The sequence below is a fragment of the Manis javanica genome, chromosome 6 (assembly GCF_040802235.1).
Source record: "Manis javanica isolate MJ-LG chromosome 6, MJ_LKY, whole genome shotgun sequence".
NCBI classification, from domain to species: domain Eukaryota; kingdom Metazoa; phylum Chordata; class Mammalia; order Pholidota; family Manidae; genus Manis; species Manis javanica.
Window position 1 is genome coordinate 97,700,804 of NC_133161.1, and position 26,754 is coordinate 97,727,557.

General features: G+C 50.9%; 1 protein-coding gene across 3 annotated transcripts in view; it reads left to right on the forward strand.

Annotated features, from left to right (window-relative positions):
- The window catches only part of ADCY1 (adenylate cyclase 1), a 91,725-nt gene that overhangs the window by 56,586 nt on the left and 8,385 nt on the right, over nucleotides 1–26,754 (forward strand). For 2 of the 3 annotated variants that reach the window (XM_073239113.1, XM_073239112.1), the window contains exons 12-19: nucleotides 6,729–6,818; nucleotides 7,350–7,606; nucleotides 7,855–7,981; nucleotides 19,355–19,471; nucleotides 20,085–20,231; nucleotides 20,784–20,882; nucleotides 24,832–24,946; nucleotides 26,085–26,209. In XM_073239113.1, coding sequence (XP_073095214.1) covers nucleotides 6,729–6,818; nucleotides 7,350–7,606; nucleotides 7,855–7,981; nucleotides 19,355–19,471; nucleotides 20,085–20,231; nucleotides 20,784–20,882; nucleotides 24,832–24,946; nucleotides 26,085–26,209 — 1,077 coding nt within the window. Of the gene's footprint in view, nucleotides 1–6,728; nucleotides 6,819–7,349; nucleotides 7,607–7,854; nucleotides 7,982–19,354; nucleotides 19,472–20,084; nucleotides 20,232–20,764; nucleotides 20,883–24,831; nucleotides 24,947–26,084; nucleotides 26,210–26,754 lie in introns of those variants that run through there. The other variant, XR_012132411.1, reaches the window with a different exon arrangement.

Genomic DNA, 26,754 nt, shown 5'->3' on the forward strand with positions numbered 1-26,754 from the left:
GTGACTGCGAAGTTAGAAAACCTTGGGGCTGGAGCCTCAGCAGCTCAGAGGACAGCCACCTGGGGACAAATCCAGGCTCCTGCTGCCCCTCCCACTGCTCCAGCCCTTGCGTCAGCCCCGTCGCTCCCTGAAGTTGATTATTTGGCATAGTAAGGAGTAAGCATTAAACTTCAAGCTGCAGCTCACTTGGGGCAGTGAAATCATTTTTGTGAGAAGAAAGGAAGAGGGACTAATGGGAGTACCAGCCCACGTCAGCTGTAGGTAGGGTCTCCAGGAAGTCGGTCTTGTGTATCTGTGGGCCACAGGGTACACTTCTCACTTGGATGCTGGACAAGCCTCCAAGCACCGGCCCCTCGCCCAGCTCCTGTGGCCCCCAACCTCACCAGGTCCAGCACACATCCAGGAGTGTGGTGGCAGGCAGAGGTGACCATAGGGTTGTCTGAACAACAGCACCCACACCAGACCTGGGCGGCCAGCCCGCTGTGCCTACCACAGTTCCTGCCCGTGCTGTGTCCTGGCCACCATGTGCTCTGCTGCCAGCTTCTCTTCTCTGCGGGGCACAGGTGTCTCCTGGCCCTGCATCCCCAGCTGTGTTTTGAGCTTCCTGGCCATGCCGTGGGGCTTTGTCAAACAGCGTCCCTGCCGTTTGCAGCCAGGCCACGTGTGACTGACTGCGGGTCACATTCCAGGGGAATTTCTCCCTATTTGTGTCAGATCAGCTATCATTTTTCTGTATTATGAGAAACTGTTTTTCATACCCTTTTTTTTGTCTATGGAGATATATATGTGTTATATACATATACATATGTATATAATATATATGTAATACATATTATTACGTATTATATATGTGTGTATATGTGTGTGTGTGTGTGTGTGTATATCTCCGTGATAAAGAACTGATAAGCATTACCCAAATTAACTGCAAAGAAGTAGGCCACAGTCTTAAAAACAGGACCACTGCCTGTAAGTCGTGCATCCCTCCTCCTCTAGGAACTCAGTGGCGAGCTCCAGCCCCATGCTAGGCCTCATGATCACCATTACTTCACCTTCAGCAAGACATTTGAACTCCTATGGATTTGCTCAAATATATTTGTAGGGTTAGATATTTATCACCAAGTGAAGAGGATCGTAACACCTGGGGGCTGGCAGGCAGGGCCCCTGCACTGGGGTACCGTTGGCGACCTCTTATTTTGTGAGTAAAAGAATAGCTGGCTCAGAAGGTCCTAAGGGAAAGGAATTTGTTGGTCCACATTTCTTGGAACCCCAGAGGCAGGAAGGGACCACGGTTGGTTGTACCCAGCAACGGCATTCTCCACTGGCCTGCCTCTCCCTGGTCCTCCCAACTGTGTGGGCATCCTCAGCCCCAGGCCGGCCTTCTGTGGGGTGGCCCAGAGACGTCAGCAGGTCCCCGCATGTCCACCAGCATGTCCAGGGTGGGAGGATGCCTCTCTGGCATCTCCCACAAAAGGACCAGGATGCTTCCTTCTCCGTGGCCTCCCTCCCATGTGGACAAGATCCTTGCAGGGACTGGCCTTCCACTGTTGCAGGGCCGACTTCCGTCTCTGATGGTTGGAACTCTGTGGGGCAGGAGAGGAGGGGATGGGTGTGATGCAGCAGCCATGGCCATTTGGGCACACTGTCTCCCGCCTGCCCCACTGCTGGGCCCATGCTAGCCCCACCTTGGGTTTGTTATGGCAGCACTACGCTTCCACCCTCTGTCTTCTCTTTCTGTCCTTGCCTGACAAGTGATTGCAGCTCTGGAGGTCAGAGGTCGGGCTCTACTAGCTGGCTTCTGGCTCTGGGCACCATGGGGCTAAAGTAAAGGTGCTGTGGGCTTTGTTGGGGGGTCTGAAGAGGAGCCCACTTTGAGGTTCCTTCAGACTGCTGTGGGCAGTATCCAGTTCTGAGCGGTTGTAGGACTGTTAGTCCCAGTGCCCAGTGGCTGCTCTCCCATCTTGCACGTGGTCTGCTCCAGCTCCACGCCAGCCACAGCATGTGGAGTCCTCCCAGGTCTTGCCCTGCGGCCTTTACAGGTCTGGAGTGGATGAACTGTATCTTCCATCATCCTCTCTGAGTAACGCACAGTCAGGCGATCAGGAAACAAGTCACATCTGCAAACCCCTTTGACTTGGGACACCGTGTGATCCCAGAGGCAGTGCCTCATCATGGTCATTGGCTCAGGAACTAGGAGAAGTCCTAGGGACTCTCTAACGCCCATCACAAGTATGCCAGGTACACACTAGTTTCATTGCTTTTTATTTTTCTATACATTTATAACCAACAGTGAGAGAGGTTTTTATGTTTTGACAAAAGGTTTTAAGGATCCTGGATTTCAGTTTGCACAGTCCTTTGCAGGACCATGCAAAGCCAGGACCGCCTGTGTTGCACGCTGGTTTAGTACATAAGTGAGTCTTGGAGGACACTACCCCAGCCCCGCCAGACACTGCCATTCATTTAGCACCATGACTGTCTTCATAAGCCTTTTCTGTGTTCTGTGATGCCATCTGGTTCAGGATGGCCGGGCTGGGGTACAGCCAGTGAATTACATCAGCATGCACCCACTGCCACGTTCACTCGCTGAATTGGGGAGGACAGGCACTCTGCGTGTCTGTGGTGGGATCTTTCAGATGCCTCTGGGTGGGCACAGCAAATCCATGTCCACAGTGCTTCTCTCCATGGGTGCTGCCCTTCCTGTGATGGACGTGTTTCAATGTGGCCAATCGGCCACTGACCACAAGAGTGAGAGAGGCAGGGCTTGGCTGCCTGCATGGGGCTGTGCCGTGACCCTGGCCAGGATGGACGGCATCTCCCAGAAGTTGTCCCCTTTGTCTCCCATTTGGGAAGGGTGCCATGCCAGGGGTTCAGTGCTGGTCTCTGAGGGGCCATGGCCTTTGGGTCTCTGAGTGGGTGCCTGTAGCCAGGTTGGCCATGGTGAGTGGAGTTCAAGTTGCTGAGCCTATGATCGCCTCCATCTCTGCCACCGTGACCACTTTGTTCATGAGCCCTTTGGGCAGTGACAAGGTGGCTGGGGAAACAGGCTGACTGAGCTCCCAGAAAAGGCTGCCCTGTCCACTGGTTATCAGTCTCCTCTGGGCATTCCGATAGAACACAGGTATCGCCATGTTTTCCACCACTTGGAGGTCTTCCATGTAGCCGTGCCCCAGACCTCCTTGTTATCAGTGTCCCATCATGCTGCTTCCAGGCTCCTGACTGTCCAGCAAACCACTGTTGAAGCCCTCAAGCTGGTCTGCAGTCTCATGTTGGGCTTGTGTCCCCCCAGGACAGTGAGTGGCCCAGTGCAGTGCCGAGAATCCTGCCCCTGGGAGGATTTCTCTCACGCTGTCCTTCAGGGGGCCTGGGAGGGGCCAAGCAGGGCCACTGTCCACTACGGGTGGTGCCTCCACATAGTGCATAGCCTTCTGTAAACCTGCCTGTGCCTCCCCTTCCTCAGATCAACGGATGCTAGGGCAGCCCCCCGCGAGGCCTCAGGTGTGACTGGGAGAGAGGGGCAGCATGGAGTGTCGGGCCATGGCCTCTGGGCCTCCTCATGTAACTTCCTGTGCCTCCAGGGCCTGCTTGGCCTGATCTTGTAGCTGCTGCATCCACACCTGTGGCTCCTTGGCCAGGAGACACCCAGCCCATGGTGGCAACTCATTTGGTCCATGACCAGGTGCTTGTCTCTCCAGGGGCCAATTGCAGGACCAGAGTCATTTCTCTGCAGATGAGTAGTTTTCTCAGAGAATGACAGGGTCTTGTCCGAACCCTTCTGCACTGCCTGAGCTGCAGTTCACGGATCAGGACACTGGAGGCTCTGGGGGCTCCTGCCCACCTCCAAGCCCCTGTAGTGGGAGTGGGTGGCACAGCCTGAGGAAGGCTGTGATCTTTGCCTTTGATGTTGCAGCTCCAAATCCCAGGGCAGGTGGCATGTTGAGTGGAGGTGCAGGTACAAGCCAGGACCCACAACTCCTGCTCACCTGGTGGGGCCCTGAGGCTAGCACACAGCTGGAAGGGGGTTAGGAACCCTAAAGCAGGGCTCAGGACAGGGTCCTGAGTTGCAAAGAGCCACAGCATCCCTTCATCCCACTGGCCCACACCACACCCCTGACCGTGCGTGCCCAGCCCGGTGAGGCAGCCTGCTGATGGTCACACAGACGGGCCCTTGGAGGCCAGTGGGGTCAGTAGCCCTGAAGCCAGGGTTTTGTGAGATCAGGTACTCGGGTGACATTCTTTGTGCTGTCGGCAGGACGGGAGGGATCGGTGCCTGGGGACAGCCATGTGCCCCCTCTGCTGAGAGAGACTGCAGTGCACTTCCTGGCTGCCTCCAGGGGCAGGTGTTACAGGAAATGAGGGGATGTCCAAGAGAACCACAAACACTGCGCCCCAGCAGCAAGCTCCCACCGGCACTCTCACCTCCAGGGGCTGTGACACTGCACTGGCTGGCACACAGCTGGCAGGAAACCAACCCATGGTACTGAACAAATGAATCTGTGACTCAGTAGGGGCCACCTACAGAGAGTACTGTGTGAGCAGTTGCAGCTTGCCATTGATGCCCGGGTTCTTGTTCGCGGAGTCGAAGACTGAACTTAGCAAACAGTCAAGGTAGGAGAGCCAGGGAGTCTTTTATTGACAGATACAGTGAGAGGACAGACAGAGCTCCTGGCTCACGCCAGGAGGGGACAAGAGAGCCTGCGGTGGTGCACTGTCTAGGGGATTTATAGGTGGTTGAGAGACAAACAGCTAGGGATGCAGACCCACCAAATGGTCTCTAAATGTTTATTTTTAAGGAGACACTAAGTTTCTTATCAGGTTTCCAGACTATTTTGCAGAGTTAACATAAGAAATTTACTGCTTTGATCCTTTCTCAGAGTAACAGTTTTTTGGTTTGGGAGCAAATCAATCAAGGCTACTTGTTTTGCTTTCAAGGTGAGCTGAGTTATTGACTTGATTAGGGCTGGAGGAGGAAAAGCAGCATCTGGGTAAAGTTAAAGATAAACTGGGCTTTTTGCAGGCTAAAGTAAATTTTATAATAGCTTTATTTAATTGATACAAACAAGACATGGGCCATGCTGAGGTACTTTCTTATCTGGGGGATGTTCAAACATTCCAGGCCAGGTTATTTCTGACTTTTTAGTTTTAACTAATCTTTACTGAAGAATGCTTATATGCCTAGTTTGATATTTTATTTTAGAGAATTAATGTGACTCTGTCTTTGCTTAATTGTTTAATATGGAGTTTTGGTAGGGGTCTTCTTCTAGAGGCCTTCACCCTACTCTGACTACACCCACGGTCTCTGTCTCACCGTGTTTGGTGTCGAGAGAGGAGATTGACTGAGAGAACTCACGAGTGTGGGTTGTGTCCCTGGATGCAGATTTTCCTGAGGAACCCACTGCTGTTTGCCTGTTTGCAACAAAAATGAGAATGGTGGGTCTAACCTGGTAGGCTGCATGTGATTCTGTGCCTCTGAGCTTCGCTCCGCTGCTGGCCCTTCCAGGCAGCCCCCGCCAGCATTCCAGGCCTTGGCTCTGGACAGCCTCCCTCTGCAGCCTCCACCCACCCAGGGCTGGCCTTGCCCAGCCTTGGCCAGCAGCCCTCCGGTCACCACCTGCTGGAGGGCCTTTTGTCCCGTTCTCACCTCTGCTGCAGCACCAGGGGCTGGGTCCCATTCCAGCAGTGCCTGGGGCTCCTGAAGGCCACCTGGCCAGGAGCACTAACTCCATGTTTGCTGAGTTAGGGAGCCTTGTGCCCTCATGTGACTGGGGGTGAGAATCCCATGGCCATATCCATGGTCTCGTCCAGGGGCTATAATGAGTCAAGGTAGGGAGGAAAGTGGCATAAGACGATGAAACAGCAGGGCCTGTTGCACCATCGGAGAGCTCTTCTCTTCTCTCTAAGAGGACACTGGGTGCCCAGTGCTCCCCAGCAATGCAGCAGAGGAATGCAGCAGTATGTGGTCAGGAGCGTCAAGCAGATCCCCAACTCCCGCTACCTGAGCTGGACACCCTCTGTGTCCTGGTGCGTGGACTGAGTGAGGCTGGCTGCTGCTGTCCCCTGCAGGGCAGGGCAGTGGCCATCGTGACTGACAGGTGGGAGGGCAAGAGGCACAGCCATGTGGGTGGCCCAGCATAGTCTCCGTGTTGTCTGCAAGGTTCCTGCAACCTCTAATTTAGCTTTCCTTGCTAATTTCAGGAGTATGAGTCTAAAAAGAACTCACTTTTATTCACTAAATCACTTGCTGAATATCACAAATTGTATTCAGAATAAATAGACTTAAGATAAAATTTCTAGCAACTTAAAAAAATCATAAAAAACCTGTGTTTAGAAAATGATGGCATTTATTTAAATGTTATTTAATATTTATATAAAAGAAGACACAAGTAAATGGAAGTTTTTACCATTTCTGAGACAGGAGGTTTTGATATTATAAAAATGTCCAGTTAATCCTTTCAGTTAATTTCGGTGCCAAAGTCACGATGTGGTGGGGGGATGGTGAAAGGTGTGCTCTTTTTCATAAAAGGCATCAGGTTTTTTTCTTTTATTTTGTCAACTTTTTCACCCGGGAGTTTAAATATAAGAAAACAGCCAGGAAATCTGTGTGCAGAATGAATAGTGGCCAAGAATCTAGCGTATTCCAGTTGCTGTGCACTTTCTGCACCCAGATTATTTACTGTGGACATGAATCACTTCATAATAAGTGGCTATTTTCAAAATGCTGTATCATTGTTCAGTGTTTTCCAGGGTGCCTGACCATTCAGATCCGCACCGTCTTGTGTATTTTCATTGTGGTCTTAATCTACTCTGTGGCCCAAGGATATGTGGTGAGCATCTCTGCCTGGCAGAAGGGTTATGCATGGCAAAAGCAGTGAGGTGTGGGGGGACAGGAGCTCAGAGATGGCCTGGGAGGGGGCCTGCACCCAGCGGAGGACCTGCTATCCCCTCCTGGTAAAGGGAGACTCGGCCTCTTCACAGTGTACAGGGGACACAAGAAACAGGATAGAGGAGGGAGGAACAGACTGGAGATGAGCGGCAGCATCAGCGGAAGATGGGAGGGAGGACTAGGAGACTAGGAAGGAGGTAGTTAGGAGCAGCAGAGTGGAAGGGGAGGAACAGGGTGGTGTGGAGGGAGCAACAGCCTGGGGTGAGTGCCTTGAGCAAGATGGTGGGGCTTGTGGCCCCTGCCCCCATCCTGGGCTCCTGCTCCGGGCTCTCCATGGAGGATCCTTGAGGGTGTGAGCAGGTTGAGGGTGGAGGCCTGCTACGCTCTTGCTGGATGGGTCTGAGGGGAGGCTGCAGGGGGCTGGGAACAGGGCCAGCTACGTTTTCTTAGCGGAACCTTCTACCCGCTCCAGGTGGGCTGCCTGCCCTGGGCCTGGGGCTCCAGTCCCAATGGGTCCCTGGTGGTCCTGACATCCCGGGGCTGGAGTCCGGCACTACCCACCATGCCCTGCGAGTCTGCACCCCATGCCCTGCTCTGTGGACTCGTGGGCACCCTCCCGCTAGCCATATTCTTGCGGGTCTCCTCCTTGCCAAAGATGATTCTGCTGTGCATGCTCACCACATCCTACATCCTGGTCTTGGAGCTCAGCGGGTACACCCAGGCTATGGGGTAGGTATACATTCCCCCAATGGAGCGGTGGAGGTGGGAGGCCCGTGCCTGGCACCCTGTGTGCTGGTGTGTTGTTCAGAAGCTCGTCACTCTGGTGGCTTCTCCATTTCCGCATTTGGGCCTGAATTCCAGCCCGGCCTCAGGTTTCCTGGTCAGATGTGGCCGTGGCCTGGGCCAGCTGTTCAGGAGGCACTCTGGGCAGGTGTCATGTTCTTGCCACTGATGGGGTTTCTCCTTCATCATCCCAGGGGTGGTGCCATGTCCAGGCGCAGCTTCGAGCCAATCATGGCCATCCTGCTGTTCTCATGCACGCTGGCCCTGCACGCCCGGCAGGTGGATGTCAAGCTGCGGCTGGACTACCTCTGGGCAGCACAGGTGAGATGGGCCCTCTCTGCCTGGGGGGGGTGTGGCAATGAAGCCCCTGGGAGTGGGTGTCCAGGTGGCACTGCCCAGGTGGAAGAGGCCTGTGCCAGAGAAGAGGATGAAGGGGCCCGTGGGAAGGCAGTGCCTGGGGTCTGGGGAGTCTGACAAGCTGTCTGAGGGTCAGTTGGTGATTTTGCCCATTGACAAGGGCATCCCAGCAGAGACAAGGGCATTGGTGCAGAGGGACTTAGCCTTCACTGGGTGGGTGTGACAAAGGGTCTCTTCAGGGTCACGGAAAATGCCAAATCTTGCACAGCCCACCTGTCGGCCTGCAGGTAAGGCAGGTGTTTTTAACTTGTGTGCTGGGGAGTTCTGACAGAGGCCTGATGGGCATGGAACATGGTGCTGGTCTCAGCCCTGGCCTCAGGGAGAGGTGGGGCCCCTAGAGGTTTGTGCAGTGCACCTACCGTATGGTCACATGGTGACGGGACCCTCTTTGGGCCCAGCACAGGCCTCAGTGTTGGTGTCTCTGCTCCATGTCCCCAGCCTTTGGGCCACAAGGCCTTTGACTTTCTGATGGATTCGAAGGATGCCAGGTTCAAACTCCATCTGCACAACTTGCAAACTTTTTGACCCTGGGGAAGTGGCTTCCCCTTGGTTTCCTCATCTGCAGGTGGGTGGAGGCTGGCAGTAGATGGTGGCCAATGACTGCCAGCCCAGGAGCAGGGCAGCTGGGACAGGACACGGAGGTGTACTGCTTGAGGCCAGGCAGCCATTGGGTGGCTGAGCAGGGATACCTGGGGTCAGAACAGTGTTTGAGGCAGGTGGATGCATCCCCATGCCAGGAGCACTTGCTTGCAGCTGGCAACCCAGTCCTGGGGTCAGGACTGTGCAGAGGCACACCCAGAAACCACACTGGCCAGCCATCCAGGTGCCCTGTGGACAGTCAGACTGACACATGAGATTTTCCATCACAGGATAAAGTGCAGTCCCTTCTGACCCAGTCACTGCAGGCCTGGCACACAGTAGGCCGGCCCTGGCTCCCTCCAGGTGCTCCATCTGCACAGCAAGAGGCAAAAGGCAAAGGCCACTCAGGTGCAACTGTTGTTTCCTTTAATTGAATGAACCCAGAAAAGAGATGCCGGCTGGGTGGGCTCCCGACAGCACACCTGGGCAGGGTGTACCTTGGAGCCATGAGAATCGTTCAGTGAGTGGGGTTTGTGTGTCTGTATGCTATGCATGCACACACATGGATGTGCCAGCAGAAAAGCACCATTTGCTTATTCTTTTTTATGTAAACCTCCTGAGCTGTGATTCACTGGGGGAAGCCCTGCAGTCCAGCAGTTCTCACTGTTCAGAGTTAATGCGACTTTTACCATCACTTTAGAGCATTTACATGGCCTGAAGAGCCCTGTGCCCATTAATAGCCACCCCAATTCTCCCACCCTTGACCCTAAGCAGCTGCTGGTCTACCTTCTGTCCTGTGGATTTGCCTCTGTTTTCATCTTCCAACTTGCCGTGCGAGCCAGGGGAGCCCCAAGCCAGGCCTGACCGGTCTTCACTCCACACCTGGGCTATGGATTCTGGGTGGGTGGGCAGGGGCTGCTGAGATCTGAGCCCTTGGTCCCCTCTCTATGGGCAGGGTGGGCTGTCTGGACCACTCAGACCCAGATCCCCATGGCAGATGTGGGGCTCAGGTGCAGACATGCATGTGGGAACTTGATGCCAGCTGGTCCCCTGGAGGGACCAGGGCTGCCACTATCACGAGAGCCTGGCCACCGAACTATGAGCTCATTGCAAGTGCCCAGCCAGGGGTCTCCTCTGAGCATCCACAATGCTCAAGACAACTGTGGAGTATGAGGTGCTGGTGTTGATGGAAGGGAACAAGGTGCATGGGGAAGGGCACCATCAGCAGAGGTGTGGTGGGAGGCAGTCAGGGGTCAGAGCCCTAAAGGCAGAGGCCAGGCCTCTCTGTGGGTACGGCTGACCCGTGGCCCCAAGCAAGCATGGAAGGATCCCACCCCAGTGTCAGAAAGGTGGCTGGCAGTCGAGGTGATGGAGCTGAGGGGCAGCTGGGAGGACCCATGGGGGAGCGCCCACATGGTCACGGGCCACCAGAAACACACCATGGAAGTGGCCCAGAGGAGCCCTAATCCCCCTGGCTATCGGCAAGGAGGCTGAGACAGAGGTGGGAGTGTTCCCAGCACATGTCACGGTCTGAGCAGAGGGCAGAGGGCACGCTCCAGTTGGGTGAGGTCCCAACAGCTCTTGATGTGTGGACATCTGAAATGTGGGTGGGCATAGGGCATCACGGTGCAGTGTCCCCATGCCAGCTCAGGGCTGGGGGAGCAGTCCCCAGAACATGAGACAGAGAGGGCTAGAGCCAGGATTCCCTTGGGCCGAGGGACACGGCCAGCCTGCAGTGGCCATGCTGGGGGACCCAGCCACATACCCAAGCTCCTGCTGGCACTTCCCTCTGCCTGAGCCACCCAGGGCAGGTGGTGTGGGGCCTGTTGGCAGAGTCTCCTGGGGGGCCCATGGCAGGGCAGATGCCAGGGAGAGGCCCGCACAGGTGGTTCCCAGAGAGATGCTGGTGGCTCAGTTTGCCGAAGCCCTGCCAGGTGAGGGCAGCAGCCACTTGATGGCTTGGTGGGTTGTGCTGAGGAACTTGTCCTGTCTGACTCTGGCTGGCTAGCTGGGGTGACCAGGCTGGCCAGTCCCTGAGATGTGGCCCCCCCGCCATCAGTAAGCCCCTCTGGTTTAAGGCCTTTCAGTTCTGAATCACTACTCAGAGCTTGCGAAGAGTGGCCTCAGGGTAAGCCAGGAGGAGCCCTCCGCGGGGCATGTGCAGACCCAGTTTCCAGCTTGCTGACCGGGCACTGGCCCTGCCTCTCATTCACGGAGCAGGCCAGGCCCTGGCTGCTGGCTCTTCAGCTGGGACCCCGGGAGGCATGTTCTCGCCTCTGGGCTGGCAAGGGCTCTTCCTGGCCGTGGTGTCCCTTTGGTGTTTAACACGGTGACTCACCCTGCCCTGGAATGCTCTGCTGATGACACCCCTGGCCACACCCACCAGGCAGCCCAGGAGAGAACCTCCAGGCATCACGCAGAGTGTTTTCCAAACGGAGCACAGTGACATGTTTTTCCAAGGATGCAAAAAAAGCCATCTCACTTTCCCATAAACCCAACAATACAGGAAATTCCTAGACTTTGCTCTTTGGATATTTAAGTAGGTCACACAGACATCAGAGGGCATCAAACTGTTGCAAAATTGCCAAAGATTTGGTGGGTTAATTATTTACTGATGCCAGCTGGTCATATAAACCTACATAAGTAGATAGATAGGCTCTTCCCTTGTGACGATGATCTCAACCTCCTTACCTGTAGCCACGGGAGTGCTTTTGCTCCAGTGCAGCTGTTCTCTTTGGACTCAGTAGTTAATCATGATGGCAATGTTAATTTTGATTTTAATAAGATGAGCACTTTTGGGAAGGAGGCCTGGATGTGGGGCTTCCGGGGTGTCCGGCCTCCAGGCCTTGCAAGGTGTCTGTCCTTGGCACCTGGAGGCTGCTAAAAGAAGCCAGTGTGTCAGCCTCAAATGGTCCCAGCACAGTGACAGTAGAGTTGCAGTGAGACAGTCCCTGGGATGGTGACACCAGCCTCTAGGGACAATACCCAACTGAGTCTTGGAGGTTGAGGGTCTGGCCTTGGGGAGGTAGAGAAAACTGGCTGGGGGCAAGCATGCACCTCTCCAAGATGGTTCTTTAGGAGGTCTGCTTATGCAGTGCGGGGAGTTCAGAAACCAAATCAGTAGCTCATTCTCCTAGGGCACACCTGCCCTTGGTTGTGACACAGCGCCAACTTTATATATCGTAGGACTGCATTTGCTGATGTGGTGGGAATATTTGCACCTCTATTCAGAATGATACTGTTCTGTAGTTTTCTTTTCTTACAACATCTAGCCCAGACGAGGTATTGCTCCTGGGGGAAGGCAGCCCACACAAAATGAGTGGGGAAGCAGCCTGCCCCTCTCAAGTTTCTGGAGGAATTCTTATAGGATTGGTATTTTTCTCCCTCAAATGTTTGGTGATGTGAAACCCTGTGGGACTGGGTTTAACTAAAACTCAATTTCTCCAATAGATGAAGTACTATTCAGGTTGTCTCTCTCTCTCTCTTTTTTTTTTTTTTTTTTGAGGTAGTTTTGGAAGTTTTTGTTTTCCTCTGAGAATTATTGATTTTACTGACACACAATTATTCAAACCTTCCTTTGCTAACCCATTAATATTTATAGAATTTGTCATGGTGCCCCCCCTCTTCCCTTCCTGGTGTGGGAATCTGCAGTCTGATCAGTCTGACCGGAGGGTTAGCCATTGTGCTGACCTCAAGAAATAGCTTTTGGTTTTGCTGATTTTTCTCTATGACTTTTGAGTTTCTGTTTCATGGAATTCACTCTGATTTTGATTATGTATTTTCTTCTGATTACTTTGGGCTTAGTTTACTCTTATTTTCTAGCTTGTTAAGGTAAATTGAGAGAGATCTTTCCTCTCCCCTAGCATAGCATTTAAGTGTCTCCCTAAGTGCTGTTTTAGCTGAGTCCTACACATTTTGATGATTCACGGTTTCATTTTCATTTAGTTTGAAGAACTTTCTAATTTTCCCTTTGATTCCTCCTTTAGACTCAAAGACATGAAGAATTACATTCTTTCGTTGAGGAATCCCCCGAGATCTTTCTGTTGTTGACTTCTGATTAGCTGTATCTGGGGCAGAGGAGATGCCTCATATGACTTGAATGCTTTTAAATTTCTTGAGAATTGCAGTACCATCTGTTCTGCACGCCCTTGAAAAGAACATACATCTTGTGGAGTGGGAGGGTGTTTTGTGGGTGTCAGTGAAGTCCAGTCGGCTGATAGACAGTGCTCTTCAGGCCACCGGAACTGACTTCCTGCCAGACACTGTCAGTTTTTGAGGGAATGATGTTGGAGTCTGCAGCCATCACTGTACCAAACTTTGGGCAGGTCTGCCAGTTTTTGCTCATGTATTCTGGTGATCTTCTGTGTCTGTGGGTGACTAATTCTTTCCATTCTTGCATGTCTGAAAAAGTCTTTATTTTGCCTTCATGGTTGAGAGATTTTTGCTGGGCATAGGATTCTAGGTTGATGATCTTTTTTCCTTTCAGAATGTCAAATATTTGTATCCTTTTTTTGCAACCCAGATAAGTTACTTGGTAGCACTTTGAGCCTTCAGCATCTTGCCTTTAACCTGTGTTAGGAAGAACCAGAGGAGCATTTATTCCAGGACTAATTTTGCCCATTATCGATGCCCTGGGAATCATAAGGTTTTCTATTCTTGCTGTATTCTTGAAGAGGAACTGTTCTTAGCTTTGAGTGGGCTGTGGGCTTCCCCATCTCCCTCGCCTGGGCTGATCAATATTTAATATCTGGTACCTCTCCAGGCTCCAGGGGCCTCTAATCTCCAGCACCTGTGAGCTGTGGCTGCCGCAGCTTCTCCCTCAACTTTGTTTGCATCCCCAGGATACTGCTGGTACCCCCAGCCCCTCTTGTATGCTAGGCCCTCTCTCACCTGCATCTCTCATGGACATGGTCTTTCACTGCCCTGTGTCCAGTGTTTGTAAAGTTGCTGTTTTCTGTGTCTTGTCTGGTTTTTCCATTGCTTCTATATGTAATTTCTATGACACCTTTGTCCAGAAACAGATCTTCACAGGGTTGTTTAACTCTTCAACCTGGCTGGTGGGCACTATTTCCACATAATAGGCAGGGCGAGGGCTGGACTAAGTGCCAGAGATTGGAACTGGCTGGAGAACTCGTACATGCTGAGTCTTACTGATGTCACACACACCACCCCTTGGAAACCTGCTCTTGTCAGATCAGGGGAGGTCAGGAGGGAAGTGGCATAGGATGGGTGCTGAATCCATGCTGGGTGCTGGGAACACAGCCACAAGTCTAACTCATTCCGCAGCTGCCAGGATTTCCCATGAACCTATGAGTGGGGCTTTTCTGATAGACCTAGGGTAGGAGGGCTCAGAATATCTTCTGTGTAGAAAAGCACCAGTGGTCTGGGAGCTGCCATCTGCCTGCAGCACAGACCCTGTGCAGCATGACGAGCACCACACCACTGAGTGGTACCCAAGGAGGAGGATGTCCTCCCGACCCTGAGCACACCGTTCACTTGCAGGCCCTTGGCTCACTTGCAGGCTAAAGAGCTTCCATCCTACCAGTGAGGCACCTGCGTCTTCCTCCCAAGTATAGAAATTGCCACCTCATTTCCTTCCTTGTTCAAAAATAGAGCAAAACATTGCTAGACCCAGGAAAATGGGGCCTTTTGCTTCAAGGTATCTGTGACTGCAGACCCCTCTGGCCCCAGTGTCACTGGATTTCCCTATTGAGGGGCATGCATGCTTTCCATTTTGCTATGTCTATGTGTAGTGAAAATTCCTGATTTTTGCAACAGCTTTGATTGCATTTACAATCACACCAACATGTGAGTTTGAGCAGTTAGTGGCTGTGTGGCATGATGCAGCCACCTTTGCCAGGCAGTGGTGTAGCAACATGGCAGTTCCTATTTGCCATATGCCTGCTTGGGCCAGACCCCAGCCTCCAGAGAGACCCTCCCCTCCGTGTCCGGTCACCCCACAGTGGGAGTGTGTGCCTATGTCCTCCCCGCCTGTCTGGGGCTGTGCTCCCGCCCCAGGCTCCACTGCCTCTCAAAGGTGGGTCAGCACAGACCCTGCCCATGAGCTGTTTCTGGACAGGAAGCTCTGCATGGAGAGTGCCCGCTCGGCGATCCTCATGCTCGGCTGATGCTGTCATGCAGAGTGCTCGATGCCCAGGTGACAGTGAATTATCGAAGGAATGCAATGTGGGGTGATTCAACCCCAGGTTAGAGACTGAGTTCTTCTGCCCACCTGGGGGCTGCTGTCCCTGTCTCAGGTGCTCTCAGTGATTGCCCAGAAGGAGGTGGTTCTTAGAGCCAGGGTGCCCCCAGAGAGGGGTGCATGCATCCTAGAAGGCATGCAAGTCAGTTCACTGGGGTTTTGGAAGGAGACATCTATGATAGCTTATGTGGCAGCTGACTGGCCCTGGGTGCCCACATGTTTGCCCAAACGTGATTCCAGGTGTGTCTGTGAATGAGACAGCATTTGAGTCGGTGGGCTGAGTGAAGCAGATGGCCTCCCCAGTGTGGACGGCCTCATGACTGTCGAGGGCCTGAATAGGAGGGGTCCAGCCCCTACCCACCTGCCTGGCTGGTGAGCTGGGACATCTATGTTCTGCCCTTGTCTGCCCTGTTTCTCAGGCCTTTGGGCTTGAGCTGCGTTACACCCCAGATATCTGAACTCCCAGCTTGCAGAGAATAGGCAGGGGACTTCTCAGCCTCCACAACCACATGAGGCGATTCCTCTTAATAATGCCCTTCCTGCATGTCTGTACTGTCCTGCCATCTTTGCTCTGGAGAACCCTAACACCGCATCAGGGAGCATTCTGAAATTTAAGAAACACACTTCCCTAAAATTGGAAGATGCCACTTCCAGGATGGAGGCAGGGGTGTCACTTCCTGGGCAGCATGAGGCCAGTGCCAACATCATGTGGTTGTTCGTTTTGAGTGAGCACATCTTTGATTCCAGGCACCAAGTGGCCTCTGCCGGTTTGCTTGGTTAGGCTGAAACCAGGCCTCACTTTGGGGGTCACCATCAGAGTCCCCGGTCCTTCACCATCAGTGGTAAGAGAGTTATCTTGGGTTCTGCTCTGTTTACCAAAGGACAGCACTCCTGGGAGCCCTTCTGATATGCCACGTAGCCCACAGGTGCACTAGGTACACAGTCTCTGAGACGTCAGCTTCCTTATTTTGTCCCTTTAAGGCAGTAGTCAGATTTTTGACACATAAGAAGGGAAATGTCTCCTGAAGGAACCTATGCAGAAGAGAGAACATTTTTAAGTTGGATGTTGGTTGTGCTTTGTCACTTGACTGGAATAATGTGTGTCTCTAGGACAACCAATACTTAGTTTTCTGGAAAATCCTACAGAAAGAATACTTTAGTGTGTTTTCATCTTACGCACTGTGAAAAATATGACAGTATAACTTCTGCTTTGTTCATAAGATGGACATTTATTAGTCAATTTTCAACAGAAACCTTTTCATCTGTGGGTGGATTCAAAACTAAACAAGAATTTAGGACAGAAGCTACCCTGACAGGCCCTAAATCTAAGTGAATTCTGAGTAGATGGAAATAAGCTGAACTGAGAACCAGAGCTTTCATCACAGAGTGACAAAGCAAGGTTCTTTTTAAAAGCCGCAGCATACTCAGAGGCATGGCTTTCATTTAAAATATTAACATCAACACTGTTTTGGACAGAGCAAACATCTTTGTGCCGTCCGTAAATAAAACTGTTGTTTTAAAAGTATTATGTACTTCCTCTTTATCTCTTCCTTCAAAAAACTTCCTTTTGTGTCACTCATTCACACGTGTCAGCTATGCGCAGGTGCATGTTCTCCGCGAGGGGCCTGATTTCCACCTGATGCTTTTCCTCCCTCAGCCCAGCTGCTGAGCCCCTCTGAATGTTGCCCACGGCTGCACCGCCTGCTTGTGGGCCTGCGCTGCTCCCAGGTGGCCTGCAGCTTCTGGCTCCTCCTGCCCTCCCTGCTGCCTGACCATTGCTTTCAGGCAGAGTGAAGCCCATAGCTGGCAGCACTATGCACTTGAATGCCTATTCCTAGAACGTGCCCCAGAGGAGGCCGCCAGCCCGGCCTGGCATCCCCTCTGCTCAGGAGCATCTTCGTGGCTCCTGTGGCCTGAGACCTCTGCAAAATACCTTTGGGAATTGCCCCTTCTTGCCTTAACTCATAGAATTCGTAGTGAAATCCAGGAGCATGTAGCTGACCAGTTTGCCTGATGCTGTCACAAGGATGCCACAAATAAATGACACTTTCCCAGGCTTACTCGGCTCCACTTGCTCTCCTAACTCTTTGACCCAGAGGGGTGATGCCTCTCAAATTGGATATTTTACACTCATATAACATCAGGGAAAGAAGAGCCTGTCCCCAAGCTATGATGTGGACATGACCCAGGGTGCCCTGCCTCCAAGCCCGGCCCCTGACAACCACGGGCATCAGCGATGCATCTCTGTACTGTTGTTATTCCCCTTGGGGGTCTGGCTCTCCTGAATGCTGATGCCCACCTAGAGATACTCCCCAAGCTGTCCTTCATAGGTGGGGCTTTGAGCCAGGTGCCCAAGCTGGGGTGAGTGACCAACTCATCCATGGCTTCTGTTTCTGAAGCTGGCACACAGACACAGACTGCTAGAGGGATTTTGCTGGCATCACCTCTTAAGCCCTCAGGGTGGCCAGGGGGCAGGCATCACTGTTGGTTTCTTTGGTCTCTGCAGGTCCCTTGACCAGGGACTTGGGCCATACCTGACACCTGCTGAGCCGTGTCCCCCTGGCAGGGTCCCCTAGCCTCGTCCCCTGCTCCAGAGCATTGGTGCTCAGCCTGGCTCCTTGGTGCTGGTCTGTCCCACCCCCAGGTCCCCAATGCTTCCTCCTTGTCCCCTACTGGAGGTGGAAAGATTCTAGGGTCAGTAGGAACCTGGGGAGGTGTGAGTCACCTGTGTGGGCATTGCTAGTGAGAGTGCTTGGGGGCATATCAGGGGCTGCCTGGGGCTAGTGTGACCTGGGAGTGGGCACATGTCTCAGAAAGACCTGATATAGGCATTAGGTCCCCAGAAGGTGGCCAGGGAAGACCCTGGAAGTAGGGGTGAAGCCCCCAATTGTCTGTCCTTTGAAAGTTCCAGCTGTTGGCGTGGTGACTTACCCAGAAATTGGTGGACCTTTTCAGTTCCTGTAATAGTGATTTAGTCACTGTCAGGTAGAGCTGGAGAAGAGCCCAGTGTAGTCCTTCAGCACAGCTGAAGTTCAATTTGGATGATTAGACAGAGGCATGTTCCAAAGAAATGATTCATGAGGCTGGTTAAAGGTGGTGAAGCAGAAACTATTCAAGACAGTCAGGACATGGTGGGGGAGAGTGCTGAATCCAGCAGGGGCAGATGAGGTTTACAGTCATGGAGTAGATAGGGTCAGAAAATGGAAAATTACTGAGGAAACATCAGGGGTGAGGGGTCCTGGCTAAATTGACCTAACAGGACTCATGCTGAAGGTAAGCCAGTGCAGTCAGACATTACCTGGGGGTGGAGGGAGTGAGGAACCCATCATATGCCCAGTTGGTCAGATATTCAGCTGATTGGATGCCCTGGTGATGAGATGCCCAGATGAGGAGGTATCCAGGTGATGAGATGTCCAGGTGGTTAGAGGTTCAGGTGACCAATGTCCAGGTGATTGATGTCTGGGTTATCACATGTCTGGTTGACTAGATGTCCAGGTAATCAGATGTATAGGTTATTTGGATGTCAAGTTGATTGGATGTCTAGTGATGAAATATCCAGGTGATAAGATGTCCAGGTGGTGAAATGTCCAGGTAATGAACAGTGTAGCTGGTGAAATATTCAGGTGATGAGATGTCTAGTTGGTGAGAAGTCCAAGTGATCAGATATCCATATTATTGCATGTCTGGGTGATTATATGTCCAGGTGATGAGATATATAGCTTATCAGGTGTTCAGAAGATCAGATGTGTAGGTTATTTGGTTGTCCAGCTGGTCAGACATCCATGTGGTGAAATGTCAGTGTGATACAATGTCCAGGTGGTGAGATGTCCAGATAATCAGATGTCCAGGTAATCACATGTCCAGGTGACTGGATGTCCAGGTGATGAGATATATAGGTTGTTTGGATGTTCAGGTGATCAGATGTCTGGGTTATCACATATCTGGGTGATTAGATGTCTAGCTAATTAGATATCAGGGTGATGGGATTGTATAAGTTATTTTGATGTCAAGTTGATCAGATGTCAAGGTCACTAGATATCCAGGTGATAAGGTGTCCAGGTGGTGATATGTCTGGGTGATTAACAGTCCATGTGATAAGATATCCAAGTGGTGAGATGTTTAGGTGATGCAATGTCCAGGTGGTGAGATGTCCAGGTCATCAGATCTTCAGGTGATTGGATGTCAAGGTGATCAGATGCATGGGGGGGAGGGGGGGAAGATGTCCTGGTGATGTGATGTCCAGGTGATACAGTCCAGATAGATGTCCAGGTAATTGGGTGTCTCGGTGATGTGATGTCCAGGTGTGAGAGGTGAGGATTGGTCTTGTAACTGACTTAGCAGGTTCTTGCTGAGACTGGATGACACTGAGGGGCAGAGGGTCCTGGGTCAGGGCAGGGTGGGAGGCTTGGGAGCAGGTGGACCCATCAGGTGAGCCTGGTCCTATGGAGCGTGGCAGCAGAGACGCAGGCAGTGACTAACACGGGCACCCCCACCAGGCAGAGGAGGAGCGAGAGGACATGGAGAAGGTGAAACTGGACAACAAGAGGATCCTGTTCAACCTGCTGCCAGCCCATGTTGCCCAGCACTTCCTCATGTCCAACCCCCGGAACATGGTGAGTGCAACTATGGCACCACCTTGACCTGGCCCAGCTGGGTGCACCACCAGGCTGCTGTGATGGGAAGAGGTCTGGGGCCTGAGGCCCTACCAGAGTGACCCCATGCCATGACTTCTCTGCTAACCTGTCACAGTGTGGCTGCACTGAGGTTGAGTGGACCCTGGTACCCACCTAGAGGCAGACAGGTCAGGGCCTGGTGCCCTGTGCTCTGGGAGAGAGCATGGCACCTGTTGCCCCATGTGGGAGAGATGCTGCAGGAAGCCATGCTCAGAGATCTGGGTTGGCCAAAGCTTCCTAATTGCCATCCCTGCTGGAAGCAGCTCAGGGACCGCAGATCAGGGTTCCTAGACACCCAACCAAACACAAAATGGCAGGTCTGTGCTTGAGGCCCAGACCCTGAGGCTTGGCCTGGCCAGCTTTCCTGAGAGCATCCAGTGCTCACCTTCTCTGGCTGGGCCTCCAGCTGTGCAGGGCGCACTGTGCTCCCTATGTGCCGCCCAGCCCATGCAGAACCTGGGCCTCCATGAGGGTCCTGGTGCCCTCAGAGCCCCTCCTCCTCAGTGTGGAGGCCTGAGCCTGTCCCCCCACTAACCCAGTCTTTGGCCCCCAGGACCTGTACTACCAGTCATACTCACAGGTGGGGGTCATGTTCGCCTCCATCCCTAACTTTGATGACTTCTACATCGAGCTGGATGGCAACAACATGGGTGTCGAGTGTCTGCGCCTCCTCAATGAGATCATTGCTGACTTTGATGAGGTAGGGTCTCCCCATGCCTGGCTGGCATGCATTCTTTCCCCAAACCTGAGTTGTACCCAGCAACGAGCACTCTCCCTATGCATGGATGGGAGATGCACATGCTTTTGTCTCTGTGGGAATCCAAACTGACTGGGACAATGAGGAAGGGTCTTTGCCATGGGATGAGGTGGGCACCAGACTCTGGAGGGGCATGGGCACCTGTCACCTGTCCCTTACCTTGTCCCCTCCAGGATGGGTGGACAGGCATCATTCATCTGCCAGTCCTGCTTCCCTCCACTGGGCCCATTCTCCTCTGCCTGTTGACACTGATCATCTGTGGGGGGACTGGGATGCATTCCACAGGTTCCTCCCTGGATCCTCTTTGAAAAAGCCTCTGCAGAATCCCCTTGGGTCTAGGCTTACTCAGTTTGGCCCCAGACTTTGCCTTGTGCCCACAACAGAGGAGACACATTGCTTTCCAGAATGTGTTTGTCCATTCTGCACTTGCTCCTGGTGGTGGTGAATTGTCTTAAGTGTTGTGTAACATTTAGCAGTTTCATGTTTTAAACAAAGCTCATGGACAAAGACTTTTACAAGGACCTGGAGAAGATCAAGACCATTGGGAGCACCTACATGGCTGCTGTGGGGCTGGTGCCCACAGCCGGAACCAAGGTGAGCACTGCCTGCTCAGGGACTGGGTTCCCGCTCTACCCCAAACTGCCCTAGCACCTGGACAGGCTCCCTGCTCTGAGCCTCCATCTGACCTCTGCATTGGATTAGGGTAGTGACCAGCTTTCTGCAGACACAGTTTCCTAGGAGTCAACACAGGCCACTCACAGGGCCTTCCTCTAGCCCTGTCCTCTGGCCCCCTCCCTATCAGTCCTCCTTCTCCCCACTGGCCCCCCTCTTTCCAATGGCCCCTCCCTGCTGGCTCCACCCCTATCCTGCCAGCCAGGTGCCACAGAATATTCATTTCCCTTTCCCAACACAGAATTATGTCCCCACATTACCCCTAAAAAAGTCAGAAAGAGAGAGGAAAATGTTAAAAATAAAAGCAATGAATGGAAAACAGTTATAAATATGGGAGATACTAATCCAACTGTATCAATAATCCTTTAAATGTGAATAGTGAATACACCAATTAAAATACAGGGACTGACAGAGTGGTTAAGAAATCAATGCCCAATTAGATTTTTCTCAAGAAATGCAGTTTAAATATAAAGACACAGATGCACTAAAAACAAAGAATGTACAGAGATACCATGTTAGCACTAATAAAAAAATATTCAGGTAGGTATTTAACTTCAGACAAAGCAAACTTCGGATCAAGGAGAATTACCAGACAGAAATAAAGAGAAGCATGACATAATGATGGAGTCAATTCTCCAAGAAGACATACAATCTTTAACGTATATGCACTTAGTAACAGAGTGTCAAAATATCAGGTAAAACCTAACAACTGCAAAGAGAAGTAGATGAATCCACTATCACAGGTGGAGACCAGTGCCTTTCACCAGTAACTGGTGGATTCAACAGGCTGGAAATTCATATAAAGTATATTCTCAGAACAGAATGGAATTAAACTAGAAATCTGTTGCTAGGAGATCATTGGGAAACAACAAAAATATTTGGAAATTAAACAGCACACATCTTTTCTGAGTCAAAGAAAAAAACTTCAAGAGAAATTGTAAAAAATATTTTTAAGTAAAAAGAATGAAAAAATATTTAGCAAAATATATGGGATGTAGCAAAAGCAGCATGTAAAGGGAAATTTATATCATTGAATTCATATATTAGAAAAGAAGAATAATGGAGAATCAATAATCTGTCTCCAGAAACTGGAGAAAGTAAAGCAACAGAAACCTAAAGCAGAGAAAAAAAAAAATCAGAGTACAAACTAATGAAACAAAACAGTAATAAAGAAAATGAACAAAGTCAAAAGCTAGCTTTTGAAAAATCAATAAAATGTATAACCTCCTGCCAGGCTCACCAAGAAAAAAGAAAACACAAGTTACTAATGTTAGAAATAAAAAGGGCCACTGTAATGAACTAATGGACACTAAAAAGATAATAAAAGAATATTATGCACAACTCTAGGCCCACAAATTTCATAACTTAGATGAGATGGAACAATTCTTTGAAAGACACAATCTACTAAAACTCAAACAAGAGGAAGTAAATAATCTTAATAGTATTATATCTATTAAATAAATATAATCAATAATTAATAACTTTCCAAAGCAGAAAGCACTGGACAGAGATGGGTTCACTGGTGAATTCTACTAAACATTTAAAGAATAAATTATGTCAATTATTTAAAATCTCTTCCAATGTATAGAAATACAGGAAATAATTCCTGACTCATTCTCTGAGTCCAACATTACAATAATACCAAACCAGATAAAGAAATTAAAAGGAAGGAAAATTACAGGCAATTACTCATGAATACAAATACATAAGCCTTCAACAAATATTATCCAGTTGAGTCCAACAATGTATGAGAAGAATTATACACTTGGATTTACTCAAGATATACAAGGCTGGTTCAACATATCAAAATAAACTGATGAAATGCACCATATCAAAAGAATAAAGAAAAGAAATGATTATATCAATTGATGCAGAAAAGTCATTGACAACATCCCATGCCGATTCCTTATTTAAAATGAAAAGTCAGCAAACTCTAGAAATAAAGGGATGCTTCCTCAACTTGATAAAGAACATCTACAAAAAACCTGTAGCTTAACATCTTAACATCATATTTAATGAGAAACAAATGCCTTCCCCCAAAGATCAGAAATAAGGCAAGAATGCCCTTTCTCACCAGTCGTATTCAACATCCATACTGAAAGTGCTAGCTAATGCAATAAGACAAGACAAGGAAATAAAAGGTATACAGACTCGGAAGGAAGAAATAAAACTGTCTTTATTCACAGATAACATTATTGTCTATGTAGAAAATAAAAATAATTGACAAAATAATTATAATAAGTAATTACAAGTTCGCAGGATACAAGATTGATACACAAAAGTCAACTGCTTTCCTATATACTAGCAATGAACAAAGTGGAATTTGAAATTGATAACACAATACTATTTACATTAGCCCTCCTTAAAAATTACATAGTAGGTGCAAATTTAGCAAAATATATATATCTCCATGAGGAAAACTATAAAGTTGATGAAAGAAATCAAAGAGGATATGAATAAGTGGAGTGATACTCAATGTTCCTGCATGGGAAGACTCAATATTGTTAGGATGTCAGTCATTTCCAGCTTGATCTGCAGATTTAATGCAGTCGCAAGCAAAAGTCCAACAGGTTATTTTATGTTATTGACCCACCAATCCTAAGTTTGCATGGAGAGGCAAAAGACCCAGAGTAGTTACACAATATTGGAGGGTAAGAACAAAGAAGTAGAACTGACAGTATCTGACTTCACAGCTTCCTATTAAGCTACAGTAATCAAGACAGTGTGGTACTGGGGAAAGAGCAGACAGTAGATCAGTGGAACAGAATAGAGAGCCCAGACATAAGCCCCCATAATATAGTCAACTGATCTTTGACAAAAGAGCAAAGACAACATAATGGAACAAAGACCATCTTCGACAAATGAGGCCAAAACAACTAAACATCTATATATGTTTTTTTTAATGAATCTAAATACAAACCTTACACTCTTCACAAAAATTAATTCAACATGGATCATGGACCTAAATGTACAACACAAAACTATAAAACACCTAGAAGATAACTAGAGAAACCTAGGTGACCTTGGATTTGGTGATGAGCTTTTAGATACAACACCAAGACATGACCCATGAAAGAAAGCTGTGTTTGTCAAAACCCGTAGAATGTACAACACGTACATAGAGTGCACACTAACGCAAACTGTGGGCTTCAGTTAATCATAATGAGTTAGTGTAGGTTCATCAATAGTAACAAAAGTACCAGGCCCTAAAACAAGATGGTAATAATAGGGGAAGCTCCCCTGAGGGGTGGGGAGAATGCATATATTGGAACTCTCTGTACTATCTGCTCAGTGTTCCTGTAAAATTAAAACTGTGCTAAAAGAATCGTCAGTTAATTTTAAAAACAAAAGAGTTCCCCAACATTGAGGAGTAGTGAAATATCCCCCAAAACAAAAAAGAGAAACCTTGATACCATTTTTAAAATAAAAAAAATACTGTTGTCATTGTTACACAAAAGAGAGGCTCTTTTAGCACCACAATTTGAGGAGAGGTTCTCCTGTGAGGCAGTTGGATGGCTCCCTCTGGGGGACCTTGTTTTGTTGTGTATGATGGGCTGAGACCATTGTCTGAGTAGGAGTTGGGATGTCTGGTCTCCCACTCCAGGGCTGCCCCCACACCTGCAGAGGGCTTGGCCTGGGCTCAGATGGCCCTGGGTGCATCCAGGCTCTGCCCCCAGGAGCCTCTGTGTCTCTGCATCACCCACTGCCTGTGGAATGGGCCAAAGAAGCACCATGCCAGCCCTTGCTTACATCAGGGGGCTGCTGTGCTGTTGGGGTGGGGTCTGGCCCCTGGTGCCTCAGAGTGAAGGCTGGGCCCCTCACCCATCACTCTGTCAACCTCCAAATGTAACCCACGTGTGCTCACCTCCAGGCTAAGAAGTGCATCTCCTCCCACCTCAGCACGCTGGCGGACTTTGCTATTGAGATGTTTGACGTCCTGGATGAGATCAACTACCAGTCCTACAACGACTTTGTGCTCCGTGTGGGTAAGTAGCCCAGCTGTTGTTCTCCGTCCATGCACTGTTCCTATTCCTGCTTGGGGGCTACTTTAGGGTTCCATCATCTAGTGGCCTTAATGAAACTTGGGTGCTGGGCTTGAGCTTGGGGGTGAGCCCTGTCCCCAGGAGCTGGAGCCCAGATGTGCTCAGTTGCATGCTCCATTTGGCCTGGGCCTGGCCTGAGGTGCCTGCTGGTGGGCACAGTGCCTGCTGTGCCCCACACCTGCATCCAGGCCTCCCCCTTTGGGCCACAGGCTCCCATCAGTAGATGAGGTGATGACAGGATCTGTGGGTCCTTCTGGGGAATGCTGTCCTCACTGTCCCACGGGGACCTGGCAGGTGAGCTGGCCTCTGTGCCACATGGCTGGTCACATAGGTGGGTGTTCGGTCTGGCAGGTTGGGGGCTCTCTAAGTACCCCCAGCCACCCAGGAAGTGGTTCCTCTGGACAGAGCTCCCCTGGCTCACACCTCCAGTCATACCTCCCCACTTCCCATTCCACCCCGGCACCTGAGGCCAGGTTGGGGTTGATGAGGCTGTGGCTGAAACATTATTAATGCCCTTGGCTAAGCTCAGAAGTGTGGATTCTCGAATTCAAAATGGGAAGACATGATGTGGTGTCAGCTGGGACACAGTGTAGGGGTGAGCAGGGGCACCCAGGCCTTGTGGCATTCCCCGTGCCAGTCGACCCTGAGCCACAGAAAGGGAAAGGGCCTCTATTCCTCACCTCAGAGTGCCCCAAGATACTGTGAATATTTCTGGGCCCCACACCCTAATACACCTGAAGTGATACCCAGGGAAACAGGAGCTACCTTCTGGAAAAAGAGCCTCGGTGGGGACACTGCAGTCCCACAGACTGAGAGTCCTGGAGACTGAGACTGCCTTCTGGGCAGCAGGACTTAGTATGGGGCTGCTGTCCTAGGAGACGTCCCCTGTCAGGACCAGGACAGGCTGCCTGCAGGGTGGTGTGCAGGCCCAGGCCTGCAGCCGCCTCTCCACGGTGCAGTGAGTCCCTGATTTAGGAAGGGGTTTGCTGGTGCCCTCAGGCATCCATAGCCCAAAAGGGGCAGCGGTTCCTCAGAAGCTTTCCCGATGACCAATAACCATGTCACACTGTGGCTTTTCCAGGCATCAATGTTGGACCCGTGGTGGCTGGGGTGATCGGGGCTCGCAGGCCACAGTATGACATCTGGGGAAACACAGTCAACGTCGCCAGTCGGATGGACAGCACTGGAGTCCAGGGCAGAATCCAGGTCAGTCACTCATAGTCCCCAGGGTGTGGGAGCTCCGGAAGGCAGCAGAAGCAGGGGTGAGCGGGCAGGACCAGGCTGGACAGCCCACATCCCACACCCTTCCTCCATGCCTGCCTCTTCCACAGCCATAGGGCAGTGTCTGTAGTCTGCAGGCAGGCCTAGGGCTGGATTGCCATTTGGTTTGCCCTGGGGCCCTTATGTGACCACGTGCAGAGCTGGGGGCACAGTGTGACGGTCCCAGTTGGCCTTGCTGCTCCAGGCTCCTCCAGCATCCCCAGGACCCTGCCCACATGCCTGCTGCCTTAGAAGGGAAGGGGCTTCCTTAGGGACTTCCTCGGGTGCTGTGGGGCCTCCTGATCAGGAACCTGTGGGCAGCTCTCAGAGGATGACAGCTGGATGGCTGTAAAACCCTTCAGAAGCCCTCCTAAGGCTTAGAAGACTGGCTTCTGGGTTCATGGTCTGGGGTGCAGAAGTTGCCAGAGTCTTCCTTAGAACAAACGTGCAGCTTGAGCCCACTGGCCACCCTGCCTGAGCACTGCCAGCCT